At 46.3% G+C, this 11069-nt stretch overlaps 1 protein-coding gene across 2 annotated transcripts; it reads right to left on the bottom strand.

Annotated features, from left to right (window-relative positions):
* Positions 1-8: 8 nt before the first annotated feature.
* lta4h (leukotriene A4 hydrolase) lies at positions 9-9921 on the bottom strand. 2 transcript variants are annotated; one of them, XM_064319490.1, is made up of 19 exons: positions 9720-9921; positions 8351-8481; positions 7533-7653; positions 6333-6401; positions 5457-5561; positions 4613-4665; positions 4095-4167; positions 3840-3980; positions 3650-3673; positions 3407-3477; positions 3152-3263; positions 2710-2854; positions 2091-2194; positions 1900-1970; positions 1742-1796; positions 1310-1405; positions 1138-1220; positions 933-1037; positions 9-553 (listed from the first exon to the last, which is right to left on the bottom strand). In XM_064319490.1, exons 1-19 carry the CDS (start codon positions 9873-9875, stop codon positions 430-432), a joined length of 1839 nt encoding a protein of 612 aa, XP_064175560.1. In that variant the 5' UTR covers positions 9876-9921; the 3' UTR covers positions 9-429. The 2 variants fall into 2 exon arrangements, with proteins under 2 accessions (XP_064175560.1, XP_064175561.1); XM_064319491.1 differs by lacking the exon at positions 3650-3673 and having other exon boundaries at positions 3407-3501.
* Positions 9922-11069: the final 1148 nt, after the last annotated feature.

Here is an 11069-nt window from a genome sequence, read left to right as displayed (position 1 = left end):
ACGAGGTTTGAGTGGTGGGAGCACACAATGTGGAAACAGACACCTGTTTATTACTGACTCAGCTGAAAAGCACAACAGGAACAGTGCACTGAAAAGAATAAATGCCGCTTTACATTACCATGGATACGGTAAGAGTTAATACTGATAATTATGGATGCAGGGATCTTAAGAAACAGAAATTATGCGGTATAAAAAGGATCCCAGCATTGTTTCTGCTGTGTAAATGTGTGTACAAAAAAATATTCTTTACGATTGGATTTTTGTTAACAGCCAGAGAGGGATACAATCTTTTTTTTAAAAACATAAGGAAAAAAAAAAAAGCTTTTGCGGATAAGGTTGGCAGGCTGAAGTTTACAGGTGTGCATGAAAGAGAGAGAGAGAAAAGTTCTCCGCTGCTGTGGCTTGGAAGCAGGCCCAGAAGCCTGTGCTCTACTGCTGGTCCACCTTCAGGTCTTTGGCCACCAGGTTGGCGGTGACGGGGTGCATGCCTCCCCTGTGCTTGATGAAGGTGCTGACGGCTTCGTCCCGGAACTTCTCAAAGTTGTAGAGGTCCCTGCAGAGGCAATGGGGGGGGGGCACACGCAGCCAAAACTGAAACGCACCGTGACCACAAGCCGCTAGAAGCCGCCATCTTTGTACAGAAGAGGCAGAGCCAGGGACTATTCCAAGGCCACGCTCGACACAGAGCTGGATACCCTTTATTTTTCAGGGAAATCCCAAGACTACATTGGCTAAATGAGTTCATTATGGAGGCTGGTGTTCGGAAACTCAAAGCAGAACAAAAGTGAGATTTAATTCGCTCGGGGGGGTTGGGCTAGTATCCCTTGTTGGGCTCTGAGGGGGTCAAAGTCACACTGAGTAATGCTGACTCAGGTGAGCAGGTGTGCAGGTAAGGTTTAGCACCTCCTAAGGATACGGTTACCCGTGGTTACCTGAAGAGTGGACGCGTGAACTTCATGCGTCCCTGCTCCGTGGCCATCTTGAAAGCCAGGGGAACAGCCGCCTCCCACTTGGCTCTCACACACAGACGCAGCCACCTGTGGAACATAAGAGCTCAGTTACGCACACACACACACACACACACACACACACACAGCCTGTGGCTGAAACATAAAAATAAATCAATAAAATCAGGACCTGAATCGTATCTCGGAGTTATTGATGGCGTTCATGTTGTACACCTCCTGCATCCTCTTCACGTGCGACTGAGGAAGGGGGTCCTGGGGGGGGAGAGAAACCGAAACCGTTATTTGACTGCTGCTGTCGGATCGTCGTGGTTACGTGATGAGTGGCAGGCGCGCCGGCCTACCTCCAGCAGGAGCAGAGCCAGGAGCTCGATGAGCTGGTGGGAGGAGAGCGCCTTCACGTCGGCCGCACCGAACCCAGCCAGGTCCGTGTCTTTAGCCTGGGGCACACAGGACGGTGACATCACACACTGAGTCAGCCACGCGGGACTTATTAATGATGCAATGAGTCTGCTGGTGTCATTATTGTTGTTGGATTTTTAATATTTTCTTTATTTAGTACTTGTGTGTATGCTATGAACTATGATAGTTATGTGAGAAGTATGATAAAAGTGCTACTGTATGCCAATACAATGAACAGGATACTGCAAAAACATTAAGCCACGAATATGAATTATTCCGGAGCTCATTGATGAGGTCTTATAAGATGGGTTTTGTTGACTAAAAGCCTGCTCTAACACAGCTTTTTACGCAGAGCACAGGAAACGGCACAGCACCTGGACCCATCTCTTGCACAGGGCGACGCAGGCGTCCGCGAGGGTGGTGTCATACCTGGGGCGAAAGGCAAGGGTTGTGGACGTTAGCGTTGCCACGGTAACAATCGCACTTCCTCACACACCTACGCAGGCGGTACCTGCACTGCCCTGTGACTCACTGAGGTTTGACCGGAGGCATCCCTGGGGTGTGCATCCAGCCCGTCCAGTCCACTTTGTTCAGGATATCCACCTGAGAGAGAGAGAGAGAGAGAGAGAGAGTGCTATGACTCCGCATGGTGCTATGAAGCATTACAGCACCGTTAAGCCTTGCAGTGGAATTTCTTGTTCATTATTGCAGGTGAAGCTTTACCTTGTCCTTGAAGTAAGTGAACAGGTAGCTCTTCCACTCTTCAGTGGTGACACTGCTGTAGGCAAACAGCTGGATGTAGGACTTGACAAAGCCCATGAACACCTCTATAAGGGAGGAGGAACATTAACCAATCAGATGCTGGCAAAAGGACTAGCCGCAACCTAGTAAACCGTTGAATTTCCAAATAATTAATTAGTACACATAAGACCAAGAACTGGGACTGTGGTATGAAACTGCTGGACTTTCATTAGTTCAGGGTAACATTATGTTTAACCTCCGCCCCTTCAAAAGAACATAATCCAGACGCCAACCCCAATTCCCCGTGCTACACTTGGTGTCCTCTTTCAGTGTGGGACGCCTAATCGCTCTTCTGGACTCTGTCACGGTACAGCTACACTTGAATGGTGAGTGGGCGTGAGCACAGGTGTGTGGAGGTGTATAAGGGTGTGTACAGGTGTGCTGACGTGTATACGGGTGTGTACAGGTGTGTGGAGGTGTATACGGGTGTGTACAGGTGTGTGGAGGTGTATACGGGTGTGTACAGGTGTGTGGAAGTGTATACGGGTGTGCACAGGTGTGTGGAGGTGTTAACGTCTGTTGGAAGGCGTGTGAGAGTTACCTGGACCTCCCATCAGCTCTTCCAGGTGGTAGAGCAGAGCGAAGCCCTTCTCGTACGGGACAGAAGAGAAGGCCTCGTCTGTGTCCACATCATCGAGATTGGGCACCAGGTTAGTGAGCGGGTTCTTCTCACCAAATGTGTCCACCTACGGGACGGGCACAGAGGGTTGCAGTGGGCGGGACGGGTGTAGATTTCAGGGTTTGGCCACTGTGAAGTGTGTTTCAGTGTATCCAGTGTGAAGTGTTTCTGAGTATCCAGTATGGAGTGTGTTTCTGAGTATCCAGTATGGAGTGTGTTTCGGTGTATCCAGTGTGGAGTGTGTTTCTGAGTATCCAGTGTTGAGTGTGTTTCTGAGTATCCAGTGTTGAGTGCGTTTGTGAGTATCCCGTGTGGAGTGTGTTTCGGTGTTTTCTGGTGTTTCTGGTCTTCCTGTTGTTCTCACCGACTCCTGCAGGTGCTTCCAGCCACCGATCGCGGAGAACTGTCTGAACTGCTCGTTCTCCAGACACCGGCCAATCATGCGCTCCAGATACACCGTGTGACCCTCATTCAGCCTGACAACACGGGAACAACGCAAGCACTGCGTTAGCAACGCACAGGAACAATGCAAGTGTAATGGCAGCACAATAATACAATGATGACTTTGCTTCTTTGAAAATTTGTTTAGCCATTTTTTTATGTGCAGCTAGAGACAGACCAGAAGTGCTCCCAGGTCTTATTGGTCACCAGGTTTCCAGTCCAGCTGTGGGAGATCTCATGGGCGATGACCTGGACAAAGCAAACAAAAATGATCTTCATACACGCAACCCACAATCACAAACACAAACATGCAACACACACTCACAACTCAAACGTGTAACACACACTCGCAACTTAAAAAAAAGTGAATGTAAGTGTGTGTGCATGTGTATTAAACAAGACAGAGTCTCCACGGACTTACATTGGACAAGGACCTGTCTCCGGCCTGAAAGAGAGAGAATGGGGAAAAACTTATTTAGAAGACGAACAATACGATCATATTTTGTGGAAGAGTGATCAGCACACGGGCACTTTGACCCTGAGGTAACATCCCGAGTGTGGCGGGAGTGTACAGGTGACACACAGGGGGCGTGGCCAGGGCGGGGTCCTACCAGCAGGGTGGGCGTGGCGAAGGTGAGGCAGGGGTTCTCCATACCCCCGTAGGGAAAGGAGGGGGGAAGCACCAGGATGTCATACTGGCCCCAGACATAGGGCCCGGCCAGCTGCTCTGCAGTCTTCAGCATGGACTCCGTCTGAGGGACACACACCACACAGACAGAAAACATGAACAAAGGCTCAAACACACACAGTCTGTTCAGTCTCAATGATGGACCAACTCTGCATACTGTAAGGATATGTTCACCCACCTCTGCAAACTCATAGGCACCCTGGTCCACCAGCTCCTTCTCGGACCACAGCCTGGACCGGGGACCAATCTCCCTGCGTGTGAAATATGCGCGATTAGCAAGGTTAACAACCCACTCGTCCGCTTGCCCCTCAGACCAAACGAAACAGACACGCTTCATTTCTAGGTGATGCTTTTGTTGCAGTATGTTTATCCGAATTAGATTCAGCTTGGTCATATTTACTGTCAATCAATTCAGATTATGGGATCTAGAGTTTGGCTGGGATCAAGGGGCGGCACCAGGGGGCCCACAGGTGACAGCCGAAATGAACTGAGGTGTTGGTGAGCGTTTGCTGAAGCGTACTTTAACTGCAGATACTGGGGTTTGTTAGCTCTGTGGTAACAGAAGTCTTCAGGGAGCTACAGTCAGCCACAGGCTGAGCAGAAGGGAAGAACACAGACAGTGACTGACAGAGAGGAAAGATGGAGAGAGAGACAGACAGACTTGACACAGAGAGAGAGAGAGTATACGGTACATACCGGTTTTCTAGGGCACCCACCACAAGAGCGATCAGATAGGACGGCATTGGAACCTGAAAAAAAACACAGCAAGTCCACAGACATCACATTACCCCGCTTCATCTATCAGTACACAACTGACCGACTTGTTCCCACCATCTATGGCAACACTGTAGATAACAGTGGTAATGAGCTGAGGTTAGCATCACACACACACACACTAGTGTTTTATCAGCAAAAGAGGAACTGAAGAACTAGCCAGGGAGATAGACCTCTGAACGGTTCAGAGAGAGAGAGAGAGAGATAAGAAAACCCTTCTCATTAGAGGCATTATTTTTATCAATAAGTGCAGAGTGCAGCAGATTCGGTCAATGAGATAAGAATTACAGCAAATAATAATGCAAGGCAAGGGCTAATGTGTCATTATTATAACGCGTGTTAATAGTTACAGAGTAATATTATGCGAACTATAACTGGATTATAAACGTAGTGTTTAAAATGTGGTTTGACAGCAGGGGACTGGGACACAGAGACAGAAGAAACGGTGCACAAACAGAAACTTAGTGCGCTGCCTTTCTGAAGCCCAAGAACTGCGCAGGAGAAAGAGGGAGAGAGGGGGAGAGAGAGAGAAAAAAAGAGACAGAGAGAGGGAGAGAGAGAGACAGAGATATAGAGAGAGAATAGGAAAGAGAAAGGAAGAGAGACAAAGACAGAGAGAGTGAGAAAGAAAGAGAGAGAGAGAGAGATACAGAGAGAGAGAGAAAGACGGAGAGAGAGAGTGATACAGAGAGAGAAAGAGAGAGAGGCAAAGACACAGAGAGAGAGAGAGACAGAAACATAGAAAGAGAGAGAGAGAGAGAGAGACCGTTTGGCGGAAGCGGTAGATGATCCGGTTGTTGTCCTGGGGGTCCGGCTCCTGTCCGTCACGCACAGCACTCATCAGAGCCACCAGCTCCCTGGGGACAGAAACCTGCACAGAAACAAACATGTTACCTGCACAGGTGCACAGGCACATTATCCACAACAGCTACCTGCACAGGTACACAAGCACATTATCCACAACAGCTACCTGCACAGGTACACAGGCACATTATCCACAACAGCTACCTGCACAGGTACACAAGCACATTATCCACAACAGCTACCTGCACAGGTGCACAGGCACATTATCCACAACAGCTACCTTGCAACAGTACCCCACAAGCACATTATCCACAACAGCTACCTGCACAGGTACACAAGCACATTATCCACAACAGCTACCTGCACAGGTACACAGGCACATTATCCACAACAGCTACCTGCACAGGTACACAGGCACATTATCCACAACAGCTACCTGCACAGGTACACAGGCACATTATCCACAACAGCTACCTGCACAGGTACACAAGCACATTATCCACAACACAAAAAGAAAATGAACGACTCTGACAGTTTCAGACGCAGAACGTTCGGTCTTACTCCACCAGCATCACGTCCTTGTTTAAACTCTGCAGACAGCTCTGATCAGAAGAGGCAGCCTGCTCTGGCGACAATGCATTCTATCCACAGCACAACTGAGCAAGACCTCCTTACTGTGCCTTCCCCAATACATTCCCTAGTGACCGTGCTTCCCCAATGCAAGCCTGCACGATCTCGCTCTTGTGACCGTGCACTCCTTCCAAAACTTTATCCTGCACTCTGTCTTGCCGGTGATTTTTCTACCTGCAGGCCACAGGAGGACAGCAGGTTAATTTACCTGGGCGTAGTAGGTGTGCTTCACCGAAGGAGTGTCCTGACAAGGGACCATGGTCCTGCAGTGGGTAGCCTTGGGGGGAAGACAGAGGAAAAAACTTGAAAGTGTGTGTGTGTGTGTGTGTGTGTGTGTGTGTGTGTGTGTGTGTGTGTGTGTGTGTGTGTGTGTGTGTGTGTGTGTGTGTGTGTGTGCACGCATGCATGCGTGTGCGTGCCTGGGTAAAACACTGTCACAGTAAATTCAAATCGACTCTGCAGACGATCTGGTTCAGTATCTACCACACCCGCACAGCACTGACGACACCGTATGAACTGCAGTGGATAGAGGTCCTGAACACTATCTGATCTGCGGTATAGCAGACAAGCACAGTAACCTTTGCCCCCTCCTCCCACCATGCTGTATAACACACACATCAGCAAAAAGCCCCAAGTCATGGGTGTGGAGTGCGAGAGTCTTCATCAGAGACTGCATCACCACACAGCGGCTTCCAGACTAGCTTTCTGCAGTATCTCTCTCCTTCAGGACTGATTCTTCAAGTCCACAGCTTTAAAACATTTAGTTTTTACTCCAGGGGTTTAATGCAGCCAATGTCTCCGTTTTTCTTTTATTGCACAACTGTCATAGACAGGAAAGAGAATTTCTCCTTTTTTCTTTGCACAAACTCGCTGTTATAACACCTCTTTCGCCACAAAAGGAAGTGAAGAGCTAATTGCCGCTCTCTAATTGCAGAATCAAAAATGCCAGCAAGCATCTGAAAGAGTACAATTCCTGCATGACCAGTGACCTGTGAGCAAACAGAGGAAAAACAGACCTGCTAAATAATGCAGCTCCTCAGTCCACTCTAAATGAATAAGATGTCCAACAAAAAGCATTCAGAAGGTAAGAAGTGAAGTGTCAACGATTCACAGACCTGGCAAATCGACAAAACCACTGTAGTACAACTAAGATGAACTTAAGATGGATTGAGTTCGCAGTATTAACACTGTACCAGTGAAGAAAAGTACGAAAAGCACAACCCAGGTTCCTCCTTGCCGAGCCTTCCTCAGGGCTAGAACCCAGAACCACCATGACACAAACATTAAATCTCCACTTCCTCTATTAACATTCGCAGAATTCTGACAATAGTTCTTCACGGCAGATTCTGAGCAGCAAGCCACCAGCGGAAAGGGTAGCGAGCATCGCCGCAGGTGCATGCTGGGATACCTGGCACTGGCTGAAGAGGTAGGGGTGCTTTTTCCCAGCAGTCTGTTCGGGTTTCAGCCACTGCAGGGCTGAAGCCTTCGGAGAGGTCTCATAGGTCACCTCCACGATCACATGCTGACCCCTAAAAAAGACCCAAAACAGAAACACCAATAGAGGATAAGTCGTGCCTCATATGATTAGCAGTAAGGTATAGCGCATAAGGAGCCAGGTTTGAAACTCCTGGTTAAAATCCCAAGAGGTGCAAGTTGCTCTCTGGGGAAAGGCTCCAATACATACAGCACTCAGAACCAGAGAGGAGGCGGATACAGGAAAGGCCAGATAAACCAGTAAATACATTTTTCATTTAGCATGGCATCTGGGTGGTGCCGGGCAGAAATGAAACCGAATGCAGTAGAAATGAAACCGAACTGTGCTTTTGGTTAATGGCCCCCGTGGCTGCTCATATAGGTGCCCCGCCACCCCCCCACCAATTCTGCTTCTGCATCGGACACCGTGCGTCCTGGTTTTCCATCCAACCATAACTGCAACCTCTACAAACTGCAAGAAGCAGTTAATTGTTCTTAAGTGAGCACTGTTAAGCTCTAACAGATAAGGGCAATTTGACCTTTAGAGGGAAAATTGCTCTTAGCAATTAGAGGTGAGCAGTGTTTACTTAAGAACATTCAACAGCTTCCAGGAATACTCACTGGCAAACTATGTGTTCTATGTAGGCTATGTCGTGAATCTTAATTTCTGACGTGAAGGGGACATAGTTTGGGACCGAGTGTTCCCCAGACTGAGCTTGAGAATCCATTGCATGGGGGCTGATGTTTCGTTACCGGGACAGCGCGAAAGGCAGTTTTATCTCCAGTGGGGCGCCCTTGAAGCGGTGTTGGGCGCCCAGGTTGAAACCGGCTGCCTGTCCATTGGCCGTCACGCTAGAGATTTTCAGGTCCTTCGTGTCAAGGGTCTAGCAAAGAAGAAGGAAGAAAGAAACAGACAAATAGAGTCAAGAAAGAAAAAAAATTGGTGAATTAGGGAAGGAAATGGGCAGTTACTTCACAAAATCACAATTCGAGAAAACACTCAGACACCCTCAGAAATATCCTCCCTGTCACACAACTTTGCACAGGACGGTCTGACTTATCCACGCCACGTTTAACGCTCCTCATCGGCTCAACCTTTGATCAAAAGACCAAACATCTGTCACGAAAGACAGTCTCGCATCACAGTGATTCAAGCTTTCTTAAGATGTCAAGACTGCATCAGACTGCGGGGTTACACAGACCTAAGGAGCTGATCTTACGTGCAATAGCATAATCAGTCCTGCGTGCAATAAACCAACTCAAAGTTAATTCCTAGGTTTAAAAGAACATCTAACGTCTGACAATATAGTACTTCAGTCTGATAAGCTACTTGGAAAACTTACATATCAGCTCAGACCCTTGTCCTGTACAGCAAAATGTGCAGTGTAAAACAAACTCCAAGAGTAGTCTTAACCGGAATACAGCATAAAGGACTTCCACTAGACTCATATAAACAGTTTGCATTGATTTGACATGGACAAGTTCTTTGCCGTGCGAGCGTAAGAATTACGGTTGAACAGGCTCCCCGCTTTACGCACGCACCACTGATCCACTTAATGAACCAGACATTTTATAAAAAAGAAAAAACAATTATTAATATCTCTAGTCGGGGTTTTAAAATGCATTATGCACACGTCGAACATTTGCATCAACAAAAATATCAACAGCAAAATAATAATAATAATAATAATAATAATAATAATAATAATAATAATAATAAACCGATTTCAGAAAAGTCTAGTTCAGATTTGAGGTTTTCATGCTTCAGATCGTTGGATGAGCTTTTAAAAAGCACCAGAACTTTAAACAAATACCAAGCGACCTAAAATCAATGTGCATGAATCCCTAGAACAGGCAGCAGCTGATAAATCCAGAACGTTGGCAGCTAACGCTATATATGGAAAAACGAGGACAAGAATTCAGAAAATTGAATACGTTTTGCAGCAAAATGCACACCTTAGGCACACCTTTTCAGAAGACCAAGCGGACATGGTCCTTTATCTAGCGTAAATGGGTAACTGGCTGCTATAGGCTGTTTGTCTATCAATACGGCTAACAAGTTAGCACTTAGCAAGAAACAGTATCCGATACGACTGAGATACAATACAGCCGGCTACTGTACCAGAGAAGAGAGTTTATCCTCCAGCACTTCTATGGTCAAAGCGACTTTGCCTTTGATGGCATGGCTGTCAAAATCCACTTGGAAGGTCAGATTCAAGTGCTTTGTGGTGCACTTTGTCAAAGAACAGAAAGAGCTGGGGTCTGCAACCGGTGCCATAGTTCGGTCTGATCCGTCTGATCGCTCACATGCAAACTCCGTGCGGGCGAAGCCTTTTAGCTGTGTATCCACGTGGGTACGCCCAGTATAGTACGTTGTGGGAATTGTAGTTTTTATAATGCTGCCCCAAATGTGACGTAAAAAAAACGTGTTTCGCGTTTTGCAAAGCCTGGGACGATTAGCCTGCTCTCAGACATGAAGAAAAGTCTTCAGGCCAGTAGTCTTTAGAGTTTCAAAATATGGAAGTGAGGACCAGAGCAAGAAGTATAAAATGAATTACTGTAATAATCAAGCACTGGTTGTTTTCTACCTTGGTCCTGAAGTAGGCTACCACAGTATATGCTGGAGTTTGTTCAACACTTTACAACAGTTACTGAAGCATCAAGAGTTGTAAATGGTTTTTTTAGATTAGAAACTTTTAAGGTCTAAAGAGGGATGATTACTCAGCAACACACATCAGAAAGACATTTATGTTAAAAAAAAGATTTCATAATTCATGTTCAACTTAAGGATATTAAGCCTGTCAGGTCCATTTTCAGACAACTAATACTTTCATTTTCTGTTATGTGGCGCGTTAAATGACTGATTTCGAAAGCAGTTACATTTTTGTATTAATTAACTGAAAAACCTGTGTGTGTGTGTGTGTGTGTGTGTGAAACTATGTCTCCTGTTCTGTCCAGAAGTGCCAGATAAGCCCTTCACCTCCATCACTGGACCTGGAGTGACAGAGCTGGCGCTGCCCTCGTGGCCAATTTGGATTCGCCTTCGCTGTGCTTCTCAGAACTACATTATTTATAAATACATTAGCAGCACAGATTGTAACTGCTATCCTTATCTGTGACCACAAGAGGGCACTGCTTTATCGGCAATAGTTAAAAGAAACACGTTAATTAACACCAACAAGAAAAAATGGTTATAAAACGTTCTACTTATAGTCGGTTTACGTTCGACAAACGTCCTTACCTTTTGTAAACATGTATTAATAAATGTTTATTTTTTACTATTATTGTTATAATTAATTGTAAATATGTAAATATAAAAAATAACAGTAGTGGAAAACAACCGCAAAAAACACATATCAATGGACTTCATTATGAGAAGAGACTGGTACATTATTATCATTATCATTATTGAGTACATTGAGAAAGGAATAAGCAGTCAATTATGTGGAACATAAATCATATGCAAATCAAT

Source organism: Anguilla rostrata, chromosome 19 (genome assembly GCF_018555375.3).
Source record: "Anguilla rostrata isolate EN2019 chromosome 19, ASM1855537v3, whole genome shotgun sequence".
NCBI classification, from domain to species: domain Eukaryota; kingdom Metazoa; phylum Chordata; class Actinopteri; order Anguilliformes; family Anguillidae; genus Anguilla; species Anguilla rostrata.
This window is presented reverse-complemented; position numbering and strand designations above follow the sequence as displayed.